This window comes from Chiloscyllium plagiosum, unplaced genomic scaffold (assembly GCF_037043375.1).
Source record: "Chiloscyllium plagiosum isolate Xiang-an unplaced genomic scaffold, Cpla_swu_hap1 HiC_scaffold_1, whole genome shotgun sequence".
NCBI lineage: Eukaryota > Metazoa > Chordata > Chondrichthyes > Orectolobiformes > Hemiscylliidae > Chiloscyllium > Chiloscyllium plagiosum.
Window position 1 is genome coordinate 155,912,087 of NW_028270139.1, and position 20,278 is coordinate 155,932,364.

Below are 20,278 nucleotides of genomic sequence, written 5' to 3' on the forward strand. Positions count from 1 at the left end.
GGGGATGTGCATGAGGTCAGAATGAAGGACCCAGAGATATCTGGAGATTAGAGATTGGAGGTGGATTCAGAGATAGGGGCACGGAATCCAAGGTCTGGAAGAAGTTGCACACAAAACAATGTGAGTTATCAGATCAAGGCTTGCAGCTCTGTCTACAATTTACTTCAAAGAACTTTACCAACTTCTGCCTAAAACAGCTTGGGTCATGTTTCATAAAGTCATAGAAAATGACCTAACAGAAAAAGGCCCTTTACTCCATTGCTAGTCAAAAACATGTGTTCACATCCCATTTCCCATCACTTGGCCCATCACCATGTATGAAACTTTATTGCTGGAACAGCACAGCAGGTCAGGCAGCATCCAGGGAACAGGAGATTCGACGTTTCGGGCACAGGCCCTTCTTCATTCCTGAAGAAGGGCCTGTGCCCGAAACGTCGAATCTCCTGTTCCCTGGATGCTGCCTGACCTGCTGTGCTGTTCCAGCAATAAAGTTTCAACTTTGATCTCCAGCATCTGCAGACCTTACTTTCTCCATCACCATGTATGCCTTGGCACATGTAAACACTTCTTCAATGTTATGAATGTTTCTCCCTCTATCACCCCTATAGACAGGGAGTTCCAGATTCCCACCGCCTTCTGAGTGAGAAAGCTTTTGCTCACATCTCCTCTTAACCTCCTGCCTCTTACCTTCAATCTATGCCCCCCGGTCATTGATCCTGCCATCAAGTGGAAAATTTTCTTCTGGACTACCCTGTCATCATTTTTTTTCCATCTCAGTCAACACCCTGTCAATTTCCTCTGTACTAAGGAAAACGGCTCCAGTCTATTCAATCTTTCTTCCTAATTGAAATGTTTCAGCCCTGGCAAATCCCCTCTGCACCTTCTCCCTGTTTCTTGATAACATCACTAATCCTAATGGGCGGCACGGTGGCACAGTGGTTAGCACTGCTGCCTCACAGCGCCAGAGACCCGGGTTCAATTCCCGCCTTGGGTGACTGACTGTGTGGAGTTTGCACATTCTCCCAGTGTCTGCGTGGGTTTCCTCCGGGTGCTCCGGTTTCCTCCCACAGTCCAAAGATGTGCAGGTCAGGTGAATTGGCCATGCTAATTTGCCCGTAGTGTTAGGTAAGGGGTAAATGTAGGGGCATGGGTGGGTTGCGCTTCGGCGGGTCGGTGTGGACTTGTTGGGCCGAAGGGCCTGTTTCCACACTGTAATGTAATCTAAATCTAAATCTAAATCTAATGCACAGTTCACAGTGGAGTTGGCCATTTTCTCTAACAACTGACCGACTTTGTACCCTCTGGGAGAAAGTGAGGACTACTGATGCTGGAGCGCAGAGTCGAAAAGTGTGGCACTGGAAAAGCAAAGCAGGAGCAGGAGAGTTGACATTTCGGGCATAAGCCCTTCTCCTCCTCGATGCTGCCTGACCTGATGTACTTTTCCAGCACCACACTTCTCGGCTTTGTGTCCTCTACAAACCTGAGACCATTTACAGTTGCTTTCTGATGAACCAAGCCTTGATTTGAAACTCTCCTCCTTGTTTTCAAATCCTTCCACAACCTTTGATTTGATGTGATTTATTGTCACATGTACCACGATACAATGAAAAATATTGTTTTGTGAACTAACCAGACAAATCATGCAATCACATCCCTCCTACAATGTGGATTCCAGAACTGGATCTTCTTCTCAAAATACTGTCGATGGGATCTGACCAGTCTCACATTGACCTGAAAAATGCAACTGTTTCATTCTAATTTATGGAAATGTATGAGTGAGAATATATTTAGCAGAACTTTTTAATTTTCACAGCCTTCAGAGCTTAAATGCAAAGTGGAAGGAGCTTTACTACAGGATGAGATATTTTGACACTTCCTTGGGATAAAGGGTGACTTTCACCCAGTTTGGTGTTGTGGGTCTTTCAGAGACTAAATTGCTGCAGCTCTACAGTACCTGGGCAGAATGGTGGCTCAGTGGCTAGCACAGTGCCAGGGACCCAGGTTCAACTCCAGCCTTGGGTAACTGTCTGTGTGAAGTTTGCACAATCTCCCCGAGTCTGCATGGTTTTCCTCCAGGTGCTCAGGTTTCCTCCCACAGTCCAAAGATGTGCAGGTCAGGTAGATTGACAATGCTATAGTGTCCAAGGGTGTGCAGGCTAGGTGGATTAGCCGTGGGAAATGCAGGGTTACAGGTTTAGGGTGGGGAGTGGCTGAGTCTGGGTGGGAGGATCAGTGTGGACTTGATGGGCTGAATGGCTTCTTTCTACACTGCAGAGGTTCTATGATTCCAGGCAGGTTTGATCAACGCATTTTATATTGGCCTTGTAAAGAGCAAAGCACAGATTTCACAGAATGGTGCCCGATCTCCAAGGGTTGATTATGAAGGAGGGAATACACATTCAGCCTGGTCTTTGTTGGACTATTAAAGGTTAAAGGGTCATTTGTTTGAGTTTTGGGGGGGGAGTTTTGAAAGCAACTGACAAGACTGAAAGAATAAAATCTTCCCTGCCTGCAGGTGAATCGAAACAAAAACAGTAAGATGTATTGAATAACATTCTGAGGCAAAGCACAACAGCATCATCCAAAAAAATGTATCATTGAACCACTTTAGGAGATAGTGTCATAGAGGTAAACAGCACAGAAACAGACCCTTCAGTTCAACTCGTCCATGCCAACTGGATATTCTAAACTAATTTAGTCCCATTTGCCAGCACTTGGCCCATATCCCTCTAAACTCTTCCTATTCATATACGCATCCAGATGCCTTTTAAATGTTGGAATTGTACCAGCCTCCACCACTTCCTCCTGGCAGCTCATTCCATACACGCACCACCCTCTGTGTGAAAATGTTGCCCTTTCAGTCCTTTTTATATCTTTCCCCTCTCACCTTAAACCTATGCCCTCTCGTCCTGGACTCACCCACCCCAGGGAAAAGACCTTGTCTACTTGCCCTATCCATGCCCCTCATGATTTTAATGTGAGTCTACCCACAGCACATGGACTGCAATGGTTCAAAAGGACAGCTCACTACCACCTTCTCAAGGGCAACAAAGGACAGGCAATAAATGCTGGCCCAGCCAATGGTGTCCAGGTGCTACCAAGTTAAGATAAAATTCTCAGTAAATTTTTTTTGCACCTTCTCTAATGTCTCATTAATTTGATTTCTATATGTTATGGAGATCAGAGCTGTTCACAGTACTGTAAGTATGGTCTTGCAAGTGAGGACTACAGATGCTGGAGATTAGAGTCAAGAGTGTGGTGCTGGAAAAGCACAGCAGGTCAGGCAACATCCAAGGAGCAGGAGAGTCGACATTTTGGGCAAAAGCCATTCATCAGGAATGAGACAGGAATGTCTCATTCCTGATGAAAGGCTTTTGCCCAAAACATCAATTCTCCTGCTCATTGGATGCTGCATCTGCTACGCTTTTCCATCACCACACTCTCGACTGTAAATGTGGTCTAGCTAGGGGTTATAAAGGGACAATTTAACATATCGTCTCTTTTCAACCTTCTAAATTGTGGACAATAAACAGGAATCTGGGTGCAATTCACTGTTTGTCATTTATCTCTGGCTCTCTCCTTTGAAGATCCCATTGCTGGAGGAAGGGATTAAAGTTCATGGGAAAAAGGTCACTGAGGCTCTGAAACCTTTCCATGATCGGATGGAGGAATGCTTTGCCCAGCTCAAAACGAAGGTGGAGAATGAGTATGGAGTGCGAGACCTGGTGAGTCAATGGAGCCATTCACATTTTGAGAGGAGGATTGGGAGGGCTGTTGGAGGGGATGTTTCCCCTCATGGGAGAGTCTAGGACCAATCTCTACTAGTCTCAGAATAAAAGGACACTAATGTCAGACTGAGATGAGGAGGAATTTCTTCTCTCAGAGGGTTGTGTGTCATTGGAACTCCTTGACACAGAGAACTGTGGAGGCAGAATCCATGTATATATTAAAGGGTGAGATTGATAGATTCTTGATCAGTCAGGGAATCCCAGGTAAGTGGCTATGAGGCATGTTGCTATTTCTGTTTCTGAAGGCATTATGGGTATAGTGAAGGGAATGGGTCACAAGTCGAAACTGGTCCAAAACTCAAACTTTGGACTGATGTCAGGAAGTTATTTAGGAAATCATTAGCACATCAAACATGTTTCATTAAAACCAAAACATAAAATCCTATGGATGTTCATGTACATTTGGATCTTGTGTAGGAAATGGCTATGAAGGTCTCATAGGGGGATGCTGACTATTTATTTATTTCTTTTTTCAATCAAAGTGTAAGGCAGATAATTTGAGTACAGTCATTTTAAAATTATGGAGATAAAAACAATGACTGCAGATGCTGGAAACCAGATTCTGGATCAGTGGTGCTGGAAGAGCACAGCAGTTCAGGCAGCATCCAAGGAGCAGCAAAATCGACGTTTCGGGCAAAAGCCCTTCATCAGGAATAAAGGCAGAGAGCCTGAAGCGTGGAGAGATAAGCTAGAGGAGGGTGGGGGTGGGGAGAAAGCAGCAGAGAGTATAATAGGTGAGTGGGGGAGGGGATGAAGGTGATAGGTCAGGGAGGAGAAGGTGGAGTGGATAGGTGGAAAAGGAGATAGGCAGGTAGGACAAGTCCGGACAAGTCATGGGGACAGTGCTGAGCTGGAAGTTTGTAACCAGGGTGAGGTGGGGGAAGGGGAAATGAGGAAACTGTTGAAGTCCACATTGATGCCCTGGGATTGAAGTGTTCCGAGGCGGAAGATGAGGCGTTCATCCTCCAGGCGTCTGGTGGTGAGGGAGCGGCAGTGAAGGAGGCCCAGGACCTCCATGTCCTCGGCAGAGTGGGAGGGGGAGTTGAAATGTTGGGCCACGGGGTGGTGTGGTTGATTGGTGCGGGTGTCTCGGAGATGTTCCCTAAAGCGCTCTGCTAGGAGGCGCCCAGTCTCCCCAGTGTAGAAGAGACCGCATCGGGGGCAACGGATACAAGAAATGGTATTAGTGGATGTGCAAGTAAAACTTTGATGGATGTGGAAGGCTCCTTTAGGGCCTTGGATAGAGGTGAGGGAGGAGGTGTGGGGCGCAGGTTTTACAGTTCCTGCGGTGGCAGGGGAAAGTGCCAGGATGGGAGGGTGGGTCATAGGGGGGCGTGGACCTGACCAGGTAGTCAGGGAGGGAACGGTCTTTGCGGAAGGCAGAAAGGGATGGAGAGGGAAATATACCCCTGGTGGTGGGGTCTGTTTGGAGGTGGCGGAAATGTCGGCGGATGATTTGGTTTATGCGAAGGTTGATAGGGTGGAATGTGAGCACCAGGGGCGTTCTGTCCTTGTTACGGTTGGAGGGGTGGGGTCTGAGGGCGGAGGTGCGAGATGTGGACGAGATGTGTTGGAGGGCATCTTTAACCATGTGCGGTCTCTAAAGAAGGAGGCCATCTGGTTTGTTCTGTGGTGGAACTGATCCTCCTGGGAGCAGATACGGCGGAGGTGGAGGAATTGGGAATATGGGATGGCATTTTTGCAAGAGGTAAGGTGGGAAGAGGTGTAATCCAGGTAGCTGTGGGAGTCGGTGGGTTTGTAAAAAATGTCAGTGTCAAGTCGGTCATCATTAATGGAGATGGAGAGGTCCAGGAAGGGGAGGAAGGTGTCAGAGATGGTCCAGGTAAATTTGAGGTCAGGGTGGAATGTGTTGGTGAAGTTGATGAATTGCTCAACCTCCTCACGGGAGCACGAGGTGGCGGCAATGCAGTCATCAATGTAGCGGAGGAAGAGGTGGGGAGTGGTGCCGGTGTAATTATGGAAGATCGACTGCTCTATGTAGCCAACAAAGAGACAGGCATAGCTGGGGCCCATACGTGTGCTCATGGCTACCCCTTTGGTCTGGAGGAAGTGGGAGGATTCAAAGGAGAAATTGTTAAGGGTGAGGACCAGTTCAGCCAAACGAATGAGAGTGTCGCTGGAAGGGTACTGTTGGGGACGTCTGGAGAGAGAAAAACAGAGGGCTTGGAGGCCCTGGTCATGGCGGATGGAGGTGGAGAGGGATTGGATATCCATGGTGAAGATGAGGCGTTGGGTGCCGGGGAAATGGAAGTCTTGGAGGAGGTGGAGGGCGTGGGTGGTGTCTCGATATCCCAGTGACCAAAACAGTTATATCCTCAATGTCAACTGTGCATTATCCAGCCATTCAGGATATATACAATTACAATGCTCTACTGCAGAGAAACAGGGCATTCAGCCCTTCTGGTCCATGCCAGTCTTTGTGGTCCAAAGAGTCTCCTCCCAACCTTTATCATCCCATATTATCAACATATCCTTCTATTCCTTTTCCCTCATGTGTTTATCTAGCTTCCTCTTAAATAAACTTCTACTGTTTGTCTCAACATTGCATATCATAGTGAGTTCCACCTTCTCACCACTCTTGAGGTAAAGAAATTGCTTCTTAATCCTCCAATGTCTTTAGCAACCTCCTATCTTGTCTGATATTTGTGATCCTAAGGTTTGGATCCTGACAAACATGAGGAAGTAATTGCTTCCCTATGTGGTACCGTTTTTTTTTCAGTCTTTATTTGAGGAGAGGCGAGGAGGTGGGGGCGGAGGAAGCCGCCCTCGCTCCATGATCCGATCGTTTCGACCGCTGTCTGTGATCTCCTTGAGTTCCTCGAGTTCTTCAAGCTCTGAGAAAGAATCACCCAAGGTTTCTGGAGACAGGTAAGGCACGAAAAAAAGAAACCATTAATTGTTCACAGCCTTTCACATCCTCAGTGCTACCCCATATGTTTCACAGACAAGTAGTTATTTATAAAGTATAGAGGATTGGCTGACTGGCAGAAGGCGGGGAGTAGGGATAAAGGGGTCTTTTCAGGATGCAGCCAGTGACTGGTGGAGTTCCGCAGGTGTCCCATGTTGGGACCACAACTATTCACATTAGACATTAATGATCTGGATGAAGGAAATGAGGGTGTTATTGCTACATTTGCAGATGTCACAAAGATAGTAAGCAGGGATACTGCAGGAGAACTTCCACAGGCTAGGGGAGTGGACAAAGAAGTGGCAGATGGAAGACAATATGGAAAAGTCTGGGATTGTGCTGTTTGTTAGGAAGAATGGAGATGGAGACTGCTTTCTAAATGGGCAAAGGCTTTGGAAATCTGAAAGACAAAAGTGACTTGGGAGTCTGAGTTCAGGATTCTCTTTAGGTTAACTTGCAAGTTCAGATGGCAGTTATGAAGACAAATGCAATGTTTGCATTCATTTCAAGAGGACTAGAACATAAGAACAGAAATGTACTGCTGAGGCTGTATAAGACTACATTTAGAATATTGTGAGCATTTTTGGACCCTGTATCTCAGCAAGCATGTTTTGGTGTTGGAGGGGATGCAGAGGAAATTTACAAGAATAATCCAGTGACGAAGGGCTTTCAGTATGAGGAGTAGTTGAGAATGCTGACTCTGTAGAGAGAGTTACTGAGTAATAGAGATGTACAGCACGGAAACAGACCCTTCAGTCCAACTCGTCCATGCTGACCAGATATTCTAACCCAATCTAGTCCCATTTACCAGCACTCGGCCCATATCCCTCTAAACCCTTCCTATTCATATACCCGTCCAGATGCCGTTTAAATGTTGCCATCGGACGAACCTTCACCACTTCCTCTAGCAGCTCAATCCATCCATGCACCACCCTCTGTGTGAAAAAGTTGCCCCTTAGGTCACTTTTATATCTTTCCCCTCTCACCCTAAACCTATGCCCTCTAGTTCTGGACTCCCCCACCCCAGGGGGAGAAAGACCTTGTCTATTTATCCTATCCATGCCCCTCATGATTTTATAAATCTCTATAAGGTCATCCCTCAACCTCCAACGATTCAGAGTAAACAGCCCCAGCCTAATCATCCTCTTCCTATAGTTCAAATCCTCCAGCCCTGGCAACATCTTTGTAAATCTTTTCTGAACCCTTTCAATTTTCACAACATTCTTCCCATAGGAAGGAGACTAGAATTGCACACAATATTCCAAAGTGGCCTAACCAATGACCTGTACAGCCGCAACATAACCTTCCAACTCCTATACTCAATACTCTGACTAATCAAGGAAAACATATCAAACACCACCTTTACTATTGTATCTACCTGTGACTCCACTTTCAAGGAACTATGAACCTGCATTCCAAGGTCTCTTTGTTCAGCAACACTCCTAGGATCTCACCATTACGTGGAAAAGTCCTGCTCTGATTTGGTTTTCCAAACTGCAGCACCTCACATTTATCTAAATTAAACTTCATCTGCCACTCCTCAGCCCATTGGCCCAGCTGATTAAGTTGTACTCTGAGGTAATTTTCTTCGCTGTCCAGTACACCTTCAATTTTGGTGTCATCTGCAAACTTACGAACTATACCTCCAAAGTTTACATCCAAACCATTTAGCAGTGTACTCTATGGAGTTTAGAAGCAGGAGGGGGGATTTGATTAAATATTACAGAATACTGAAAGGACTAAGATAGGTTGGACACGGAGAAGATGTTTCTACTCTTTGGAGAGATTAGGGTTGAGGCAGAGCCTCAGGGTGAATAGATGATCCTTTCAAACTGAAATGTGGGTGGTAAATCTGTGGAACTCATTACCACTGAAGTCCTTTGGTGTATTCAACATAGAGATACATAAGTTCTTGATTAGGAAGGAGATCAAGGGTTAATTGGAAAAGGCAGAAGAATTGGGTTGAGAAAGATATAATCATGATTGAATGGTGGAACAGACATGATGGGCCAAATGGCCTTATTCTAGTCTTAGAACATAGAACAAAGAACAATACAGCACAGAACAGGCCCTTCAGCCCACGATGTTGTGCCGAACATTTGTCCTAGCTTAAGCACCCATCCATGTACCTATCCAATTGCCACTTAAAGTTCGCCAATGATTCTGACTCTGCCACCCCCACAGGTAGCGCATTCCATGCCCCCACCACTCTCTGGGTAAAGAACCTACCCCTGACATCTCCCCTATATCTTCCACTCTTCACCTTAAATTTATGTCCCCTTGTAACACTCTGTTGTACCCGGGGAAAAAGTTTCTGATTGACAACTCTATCTATTCCCCTGATCATCTTATACTCCTCATCCTTCGCCGTTCCAATGAGAAAAGGCCTAGCATGCTCAACCTATCCTCGTACGATCTATTCTCCATTCTAGGCAACATCCTGGTAAATCTTCTCTGCACCCTCTCCAAAGCTTCCACATCTTTCCTAAAGTGAGGCGACCAGAACTGCACACAGTGCTCTAAATGTGGCCTAACCAAAGTCCTGTACAGCTGTAACATCACTTCACGACTCTTGAATTCAATTCCTCTGCTAATGAATGCTAATACACCATAGGCCTTCTTACAAGCTCTATCCACCTGAGTGGCAACTTTCAAAGACCTATGAACATAGACCCCAAGATCCCTCTGCTCCTCCACCTTACTAAGAACCCTACCGTTAACCCTGTATTCCGCATTCTTATTTGTCCTTCCAAAATGGACAACCTCACACTTGGCAGGGTTGAACTCCATCTGCCACTCCTCAGCCCAGCTCTGCATCATATCTAAGTCCCTTTGCAGCCGACAACAGCCCTCCTCACTATCCACAACTCCACCAATCTTCGTATCATCTGCAAATTTACTGACCCACCCTTCGACTCCCTCTTCCAAGTCATTAATAAAAATTACAAACAGCAGAGGACCCAGAACTGATCCCTGTGGAACTCCACTTGTAACTGGGCTCCAGGCTGAATATTTACCATCTACCACCACTCTCTGACTTCGACCGGTTAGCCAGTTTTCTATCCAACTGACCAAATTTCCCTCTATCCCTTGCCTCCTGACTTTCCGCATAAGCCTACCATGGGGAACCTTATCAAATGCCTTACTAAAATCCATGTATACTACATCCACTACTCTACCCTCATCTACATGCTTGGCCACCTCCTCAAAGAATTCAATAAGACTTGTAAGGCAAGACCTACCCTTCACAAGACCTACCCTTGGCTGTCCCTAATCAAGCAGTGTCTTTCCAGATACTCATAAATCCTATCCCTCAGTACCCTTTCCATTACTTTGCCTACCACCAAAGTAAGACTAACTGGCCTGTAATTCCTGGGGTTATCCCTATTCCCTTTTTTGAAAAGGGGCACAACATTCGCCACTCTCCAGTCCCCTGGTACCACCCCTGTTGACAGTGAAGACGAAAAGATCATTGCCAACGGCTCTCCAATTTCCTCTCTTGCTTCCCACATAATCCTAGGATATATCCCGTCAGGCCCAGGGGACTCGTCTATCCTCAAGTTATTCAAAATGTCCAACACATCTTCCTTTCTAACAAGTATCTCCTCTAGCTTACCAGCCCATTTCACACTCTCCTCTTCAACAGTACGGTCCCTCTCATTTGTAAATACTGAAGAAAAGTACTTATTCAAGACCTCACTTATCTCTTCCAACTTAATACACAGTCTCCCACTACTGTCCTTGATCGGATCTACCCTCGTTCTCGTCATTCTCATGTTTCTCACATACGCATAAAATGCCTTGGGGTTATCCTTGATCCTATCCGCCAAAGATTTTTCATGCCCTCTCTTAGCTCTCCTCATCCCTTTCTTCAGCTCCCTTCTGGCAATCCTGTATCCCTCCATTGCTCTGTCTGAACCTTGTTTCCTCAACTTTATGTAAGCCTCCTTCTTCCTCTTTACAAGACATTCAACCTCCCTCGTCAAGCAAGGTTCCCTCACACGACCATTTCTTTCCTGCCTGACAGGTACATACATATCAAGGACACGTCATATCTGTCCCTTGAAAAAGTTCCACATTTCCACGACATCCTTCCCTAACAGCCTATGCTCCCAACTTATGCTCCTCAGATCCTGTCTTACAGCATCGTATTTACCCTTCCCCCAATTGTAAAACCTACTCTGTTGCACGCACCTATCTCTCTCCATAACCAAGGTGAAAGTCACAGAATGGTGGTCACCATCAGCAAAATATTCACCCAATAACAAGCCCATCACTTGTCCCGGTTCATTACCAAGTACCAAATCCAATATGGCCTCCCCTCTGGACGGGCAATCTACATACTGAGTTAGAAAAGCTTCCTGTACACAATGCACAAACACAGCCTCATCCAATCTACTTGATCTAAAGAGCTTCCAAACAATGTTTGGGAAGTTGAAATCACCCATGACTACTACCCTGTGGCTTCTGCACCTTTCCAAAATCTGTTATATCTTATATCTTATATCTTATGGTCTTATAATCTTCAAGTTGAATGATGTCTCGCCCAATGGTTTGGGCCCTCATAATGAAGCATAATAACTAAGAATAAGTGGAGCAATCAATCACAAACTGAATCCCAAAAGAATGAGTATATATTACTGTCCCTTGCCATTACATCAAACTTCTGAAACCCAATGACATTATCATTACTGAATCCACTCTCCACATCCCCGAGGGTCATCAGTAGTCAGAAACTGAACTGGACTGGCTATATAAATGCAGTAGCTACAACAGAACGTTGGAGGCTGGAAATCCTGCAGTGGCTACCTCACCTCCTGTCTCCCGAGTGCCTGTTCACCAACTACAAGGCGCAAGTCAGGCGTTTGATAGAATGCTGCACATTTGCCGAGATGAGTGCAGCCCCTACAGCTCTCCAGGCCATCCAGGACAAAGCAACCCACATGTTCAATACTTTGCTTCCATCCTCTCTCCCAACCCGCAGTAATGTTGACATTACTGATTAGGCCAACGTTTCTTGCTAACCTCTGTTAGATCATTTAACGCTGGCTGCACTGTGGGGTGTACCAGCACCACATGGACTGCACCATCTTGAGCGCAGTTAGGGATGGGCTACAGACGTTGGCTGAGCCAGAGACACCCAAATACATGAAAGGATTATTTGAAAAATCCTGACCAATTTATCCTCAGCCTAAAATTAGTAGAACAAAAATGATTGGTGCTTTTGGGAACCTGTGTGTGTTGATTCAGTGTTGCCTTTTCGATGTTACAACCGTGACCGTATTTTGGAAAAGCGTTTTGTCCTGAGGTTATGAGAGGCGCTATCTCAACGCTGTTATTGTTCCTGACAGTGGGGCAGAGCCGCCGTTGCCGAAGAAGCAGATCTCCCGTTCCCAGGAGAAATCGCTGGACAGCGGGGTGAAAGACGCCGAGGAGAGGAAGTTCACCAGGAAGGAGAACAGAGTCAGTGGGCTGTTCAGTTCCAGAAAGTTGTCTGTGGCTGCTCCCCCTCCTCCAGACATTACTGAGGTACCTCACCGTATGGCAATCACATTCCAGTGCGGAAAATCCCTGTCTTCCTGGTTTGTGGTGAACCTGTTTGTGGGAAATCATCTTTTATCTGTCAGTGCCCAATTACTAACTTTGTGAACTTTTACAATTCAACAAACGCATCTGAGCTGAATTTCTCCATTCCCCATTAAATATCATCAATAAACAATGGAATATTTATAACCAAATGCACACATACAGATCAGTCACTCTCATAACCTTTCCTGAGGGTCCCCTTGAAGGGTCCCCTCTTACTCACGTACGGCCCTTGGCTAAGGTAGTGGTGCTGCAAGTTTATCATCTCTGGATAGAGGGATCAATGACCAGGGAACATTGATTAAAGGGCCTGTTTCCATACTGTAGGGAATCTGAAGCATCAACCTAGGCATCAGGAATTACAACTCAGTCCTGTCATCCCTGCAAATGCTCAGAGAGTAATAAGGGCTTGGAATGCACTGCCTGCAACAGTAGTAGACTTGCCAACATTTAAGGGCATTTAAATGCTCATTGGATAGGAAAATGGACTAGTGTAGGTTAGATGGGCTTCAGATTGGTTTCACAGGTTGGCACAACATTGAGGGTCGAAGGGCCTGTACGACACTGTAATGTCCTATGTTCTAAAATGTCCTCCTCACTAATATCTGAGACAGGTGCTAATGGTCAAGAAGTCAAATATGTTCTTCCCTCTTGTTGGTTCCTTAATCCCATTTGGAGACCCAGTTTAACAACTATGTCCTTTAGGACATGACCAGTTCAATCAGTAGTACAACTGCTGAGACATTCTTGATGGTGGACATGAAGACCCCCCTAGCCAGAGTACAATCTGTGCCCTGACCACCCTAAGTCCTTCCTCCAAGTGTTGATGAACATGTAGGAGCACTGATACATCTGCTGAAGGAGGATGGAACATAATAAGCTGCAGGAGGTTTCCTTGCTCATCTGGTTGCATGATGCCATGAGACTTCTTGTGGTCTGGTGTCAGTGTGGGCTCCCAGAACTCCCTCCCAATTGTACATCACTCTACCAGCACCTCTGCTGGGTCTGTCCTGCCAGTGGGATAAGGGATAATCAGGGACAGTAATGGCAGTGTCTGAATAGAATAGAATAGAATCCCTTTAGTATGGAAACAAGCCTTTTGGCCCAACAAGTCCACACCAAATTGCTGCTGAGTTGGCATAGGGCTATGAAGTTCCATGGAAGTGGGTGAGGGGGTATATGCTGTCATTGAGGTGATATACATCGACGTGGGGAGCACAGACTTTTTCACATTAACGTTTACAAGATTCCTGAATGTGGACGATGGGTCACGACTCCTCTGGCGCCATGAACCTCAAGTCATTGAGAATGTGGCCATGCTCCATGGATATTTTCAGGTGGAAAAGTGGGGAGGGAGAGATTGTGGTGAGCAAGAAATGGTCCACATAGGCGCCAGATAGATTCAGCGTACAGGGGTCAAGTCTTGGGCTACATCAGTGAAAATCAGCTCAGTCAGGAACGAGGACTGGGAATCTCAGAATTGGATCGGGCTTGTCATTTTTAGGTGGCTCCACATTCAGAGAGTCATGGAGATCTACAGCAAAAAAAAAGGCCATTCAGCCCATCAGTCAAAATCTACCACTTTGGTATTCTAATCCCATTTTCCAGCCCTTGGCCACAGACTTCTTTTGCCTTAGCATCGCAAATATGCATCTAAATACTTCTTAAATGTAACAGGGGTTCCTTCAGACTTAGTGGAAATCCAGTCCAGTGTGTGTGCACTCTGTGGAGAATGTCACTATCTGGAAACAGTGGGATCTTTCAGCCAAATCCCATGACAGTTGATTATCCATGATGCCTCTTTTGATGATGTTAATGCCCATCTATTTCTAGGAGCCTTCAAGACTGCCACAACTGGTGAGCAACACGAGAACAGTGGAAAGCAATCCCAATTCAGAACAGCCTGCAGAAGGGAACACTGCAAGTCCAGCAGGTAGGATTGCACACCATGATGCCTTCACGCATTGTACCCTGTTCCCTTCCTTCATCTCCCACAGCTCCTCTGTTCCGCAAACAAGCAACTCAGGACACCCTCTCATTCCAACCTCCAAGTGTGAAACCTCTTGGATTTATCTCTTAAGTGTCCTAAGTGAAAGGATTCCTCCCAGTATCTGCTTAAGGGAAGAAAGCTCTCTGGCCATTTAATCATAAGATAGCCTTCCCTTTACAAAATGCAGCTAACCCCAACTCGGCTGGTCTGAAGTAGAAGGTTGAGCCTGAAGGAGCACGGCCATTCATGATGGCAGCACACTGCCACATTCACTAGGCCAATTAGGCATGGGGAATTAGGGATGGCCACGCTCCATGGACAAATAAAGACAACGCAGTACAGACCAACCTGAAGCAAGTGGAAAATAAAGTAATAGTATGCATCTATATAGTGCTGTCCACAACCTCAGGATGTCCCAAAGTATCTTGAGGACAGTGAAGAGCATTTCCTGATGTAGGAAACACATTGACATACAGCCAACTCCCATGAACAGCAATCTGATAATAACTAGATCATCTGTTTAGAAGTATTGGTTAAGGGATAAATATTAGCCAGGGAAACCTCCTCTGCTCTTCAAGATAGTGCCATGGGATAAGCCATTGGGCATCAGGTTGATATGAATGCAGTTTCAATAGGTCACTGTGGTCATATTAAATTTCAGTTGAATGAGAGAGTCAATGGAGCCACACTGGATGGATACTCCATCAACAACATCTGTAGAGAGAGTAACACAGTTAACGTTTTCAGTCCAAATATGTGCCCCCCTCTAACCTAACCAATGGTATCTCCAACAGTGCAGCACCCCCTGTGTATAGCACGGGAGAGGGTCAGCCTGTACTCCTATGCTCCCATTCCTGATGAAGGGCTTATGCTCAAAACTCTCCTGCTCCTCGGATGTTGCCCGACCAGTTGTGGTTTTTGCAGCACCACATTTTTTGACTCCTATACTCAAAGCCCTAATGTAGGACATAAACCCACAATCTGCTGGACTCGAGGGTGAGAGAAGTGTCCAAACAGGGCCCCACCAGTTTACCCACTGCCGGTACATATCACCCAAAGGTCATCTTGACTGGAAGGCTGTCTTGAATCCTGTTCTGCTTCAGTAAAGGAGGGCCTTTCTAGAATGATAGCTGCCTCCTATCCTGTAATATCTAACAGTGACTATGCCTGCAATGCAAAACCCCCACAAAGGTTCTGGGGAATACGTGGCAAAGATGTGCATCTGGGTTTTATATCCTGCTGAATTCCTGGTTGAATTCCTCACTCCAATTCCTGTGTTTCATTCCATTCCACTATTTCCCCTTTCAAACTATTTTCAGCAATGGTTTGATAGCCACTATTGATGGAGCAACTTGTGGTCCAACAGGAAAATTTCCTCTCCTTCCCTCCTTCAAAGAATCATACAAAACAGAATAGGTCTTTCAGCCCATTGAGTCTGTACTATTCTAACTCTGCACTGGTCCTACTTTCCAGCACTTAACCCATAGCTTTGAATTTTATGACATTTCAAGTGCTCATCAAATACTTTTTAAAGGTTGTGAGGTTTCCCACCTCAACTTTACTCCCGGACAGGGCATTTCAGACCCCCACCACCTTCTGGATGAAAAATAAATTCCACAAATCCCCTATAAACCTTTGCCCTTAGCCTTCAAAGTGTCCCCCCCCCCAACCCCCACTTCAACTAAGGGGAACAACTGCTTTATATCCATCCTGTCCATGTCCCTCATAGAGTCACAGAGTCATACAGCACGGAAACAACTCTCCGGTCCACCCAGTCCACACCGACCATAATCCCAAACTAAACCATTCCCATCTGCCTCCGCTTGACCCATATCCCTCCAAACATTTCTCACTCATGTACTTATCCAAATATCATTATACCTTGTAACTGTACTCACACCCACCGCTTCCTCTGGAAGTTCATTCCGTATGCAAACCACCCTCTGTGTAAAAACATTGCCCCTCATGTCTTTATAAAATCTCTCTCCTCTCACCTTAAAATATGTGCCCCCTGGTCTTGAAATCCCCCATCCAAGGGAAAAGACACCTGCCATTCACCTTATCTGTGCCCCTCATGACTTTATAAACTTCTAAAAGGTCACCCCTCAACCTCGTGCATCCACCAAAAGAGGTCCCAGCCTATCCAGCCTCACCTTATATCTCCAACCGTCCACTCCCAGTAACGTCCTGGTAAATCTTTTCTGAACCCTCTCCAGCTTAATAATATCCTTCCTATGACAGGGCGACCAGAACTGGACACAGTATTCCAGAAGAGGCCTCACCAACATCCTGTACAACCTCAACATGACGTCTCAACTCCTCTGCTCAAAAGTCTGAGCAGTGAAGGCAAGTGTGTGAACGCCTTTTTGACCACCCTGTCTACATGTGACACAACTTTCAAAAAAAAGTGTTAGCAAAATGCAAGACCTTGCATTTATCCAAATTAAACTCCATCTGCCATTCTTCAGCTCATTGAAATAATTGTTCAAGATATTATGCTTCTGCTCAAAAGAAACAAAACCAAGCTTATTGATGAACTGAACAGCCCAATTCTTTTTCATTCATTCCTGGAATGATGGCTGGGCCAGTATTTATTGTCCATCCCTAATTCTGCTCCTATATCTTATGATCTTCTCTTCACAGCTTAAATGCTCCATCCCAGGCAACATCTTAGTGTATCTCATCCATACCCACACCATGCAATCCTCTAGGGAACTGACTGGAACTGAATGGCGTACTCTTCTGTGGCCTGACCAAAGTTCTGTTTACTTCCCCCCCACCCCTTCTCCCCACTATCGCCGGCCCAAATGATGCAGGGACAGAATTGGAGAGTGAAACAGGGGTAGTAACACGAAAGTGACCAAATAAAAGCAAAATACTGCAGGTGTTGAGATCTGAAACAGTATTAATGCTTGAGTCTGATATGATTTTACTTCAGAAGTGAAGAGTTAAACCAGACTCGAAACATTAGCTCTGTTTCTCAGTCCACAAATGCTGCCAGACCTGCTAAGCTTCTCCACCATTCTATCACAGTGCCCAAACATTTTGCTTTCTCTTGTTAACTCCCCTGATCTCTAACACCCACCGGTGCTCTTATGTGTGTTCCACAGGACAGGCCTTTACTGTAATCAATGGATTCGGTGGACGGGTAAAGAGTGCCAGGCCTCCCCCATTGCCAAAGAAAATTAACCCTCTGCTCCTGGAGAGTTTCAGCCAGGATCAGGGCGATTCCCTGAGTCCTCCCATCCACCAGGGGTCAGCGAATGAGCAGTTCCAGAATAAGGTGAGTAAAAACAGTTTTTGCATTAAAATAAATCTTGTACCCATGCTGCAGTTTTGTCATGGGATACTTTTAGCTGTAATTTTAGCTTGACATTAAACATTGAAACTAAATTGACATCATGGTAGAAGTGTGAGTAATACACGTGTGAGTGAACAGAAACTGCCGGAACTGAACATTGACTCACTAATGTCCTTCAGGGAAGGAAACTGCCATCCTTACCTGGTGTAGTCTACACGAGACTCCAGACCCACAGCAATGTGGTTGACCCTTAACAATTAGGGAGGGGCAAAAAACGCTGGCCTGGCCAAATTGAACATGACCACATACAGAGGAATGGGTCAGTCAGCAAATTTAGCAAATTTCACGCAGTGCAGCATGACACCAACTGCACAGATTCAATTCCCATACCAACTGTGGTCGCCATGAAAATGCTAACTTCTCAACCTCAACCTTCAGTGGAGGAGTGGTGACCCTTAAGATAAACCATCACCAGTCATTTCTCTCTAATGATGGTGAATCCTGCTGGGACTATGGCAACTTTACCTTTACCTTATCCAGAGGATGATAAGAGTGGATACTTACTTGGAGGCCTACAGTCCAGTCTCCTGTTCTGTGCTTTCTGATCTTCAACAATGTTTCACATAATGCAGAAACTGCAAATATTTTTAAGGCAGAAGCAGGTCCATTCTTGATAACTAAAGGGGGATGAAAGTTTATCAGGAGATTACAAGGGAGCCAATGAACTAGTGATGTCTTTTTAGACAAATAATAGAGACCCACGTAATGTTCTGGGATCTCAAATTCAAATCCCACCTTGACAACTTCAGTTCAATTTCTAATAAAAAAGGATATCTGGAATTAAGAGTCAATGATGACCATGGAATCATTGTGAATGGTTGGGGGAGAGGAACCAACTGGATCACAAATGTCCTGTATGAAGGAAAATTGCCATCCTTACCTGGTCTGACCTCCAGGTCTCACAGTCGTGTGACTGATGCTTAACTACCCTCTGAGCAATGAGGGGTGGGGAAGAAATGCTGGCTTAGCCAGCGATGCCAACATCCTGGGAATGAATTTTAAAAGTGTTGCGTTGACGTTAAATTCAGATCAGCTGTGGTCTTACTGAATGGCAGAGCAGGCCTTATCTTGTTCTTTGATCGTACAACCTAGCTCCTTTCACACTTTCCCAGCTGCCATACTTAGAGTAACTGCACAGTTAAATGAAAATCCTCGGATCTGGACTTGATGCAGTGGAGCTCATTTAATCCACCAACACTCCATGCAGTGATAACCAGCTTAGCAATGCAGAGGTCTTTTAGTGGTCAGCCCAGGCTCTGTAACCTCTAACCTTCCAGTCACCATGGTCCAGTCATTGGTTCCCCTTGTGTCACACTGTTTTGCACCCCGGTTTTGAAAGTTATTACCTGATTAGTTGGCGATTGGTCAAGGTTTGCCTAGAGTCAGTACATTTGATTTTCAAAGAAAATTATACAGAACATAAAACATAGAAGGTACAGGACAATACAGGCCCTTCGGCCCTCGATGTTGTGCTGACCTCTTATCCTATTCTAAGATCAATCTAACCTACGTACTCTTTATTTAACTATCATATATGTGCCTATACAAGAGTTACTCAAATGTCCCTAATGTATCTGACTCTAATACCACTGCTGGCAGTGCATTCCATGCACCCACCACTCCTTCCACCCTACAAACCTCCGCATAAACCAAATCATCCGCTGACATTTCCGCCACCTCCAAAAAGACCCCACCACCAGGGATATATTTCCCTCCCCACCCCTTTCCGCCTTCCGCAAAGACCACTCCCTCCGTGACTACCTGGTCAGGTCCACGCCCCCCTACAACCTACCCTCCCATCCTGGCACTTTCCCCTGCCACCGCAGGAACTGTAAAACCTGTGCCAAACCTCCTCCCTCACCTCTATCCAAGGCCCTAAAGGAGCTTTCCACATCCATCAAAGTTTTACCTGCACATCGACTAATATCATTTATTATATCCGTTGCTCCCGATGCGGTCTCCTCTACATTGGTGAGACTGGGCGCCTCCTAGCAGAGCGCTTTAGGGAACATCTCCGAGACACCCGCACCAATCAACCAAACTGCCCCGTTGGCCAACATTTCAACTCCCCCTCCCACTCTGCTGAGGACATGGAGGTCCTGGGCCTCCTTCACCGCCGCTCCTTCACCACCAGACGCCTGGAGGAAGAACACCTCATCTTCCGCCTCGGAACACTTCAACCCCAGGGCATCAATGTGGACTTCAACAGCTTCCTCATTTCCCCTTCCCCCACCTCATCCTAGTTTCAAACTTCCAGCTCCTCACTGTCCCCTTGACTTGTCTGGACTTGTCCAACCTGCCTAGCTCCTTTTCCACCTATCCACTCCACCCTCTCCTCCCTGACCTATCACCTTCAACTCCTCCCCCACTCACCTATTGTACTCTATGCTACTTTCTCCCCACCCCCACCCTCCTCTAGCTTATCTCTCCATGCTTCAGGCTCTCTGCCTTTATTCCTGATGAAGGGCTTTTGCCCGAAACGTCAATTTTGCTGCTTGTCGGATGCTGCCTGAATTGCTGTGCTCTTCCAGAACCACTGATCCAGACTCTGTATAAAGAACCTACCTTCGACATCTCCCTGAAACCTTCCTCCAATGACCGTGAAATTATGCCCCTTTGTGATA

The 20,278-nt window shown here is 45.9% G+C and overlaps 1 protein-coding gene across 2 annotated transcripts in view; it reads left to right on the forward strand.

The window, feature by feature from the left end:
- Positions 1–20,278, forward strand: part of LOC122553785 (dedicator of cytokinesis protein 2-like) — a 1,246,386-nt gene that overhangs the window by 1,224,653 nt on the left and 1,455 nt on the right. The window contains exons 47-52 of one of the 2 annotated variants that reach the window (XM_087991733.1): positions 3,588–3,725; positions 6,529–6,677; positions 12,069–12,246; positions 14,137–14,236; positions 16,535–16,639; positions 17,404–17,576. In XM_087991733.1, the coding sequence (XP_087847859.1) occupies positions 3,588–3,725; positions 6,529–6,677; positions 12,069–12,246; positions 14,137–14,236; positions 16,535–16,639; positions 17,404–17,576 (843 nt within the window). The remainder of the gene's footprint in view (positions 1–3,587; positions 3,726–6,528; positions 6,678–12,068; positions 12,247–14,136; positions 14,237–16,534; positions 16,640–17,403; positions 17,577–20,278) is intronic. The other variant, XM_043698147.2, reaches the window with a different exon arrangement.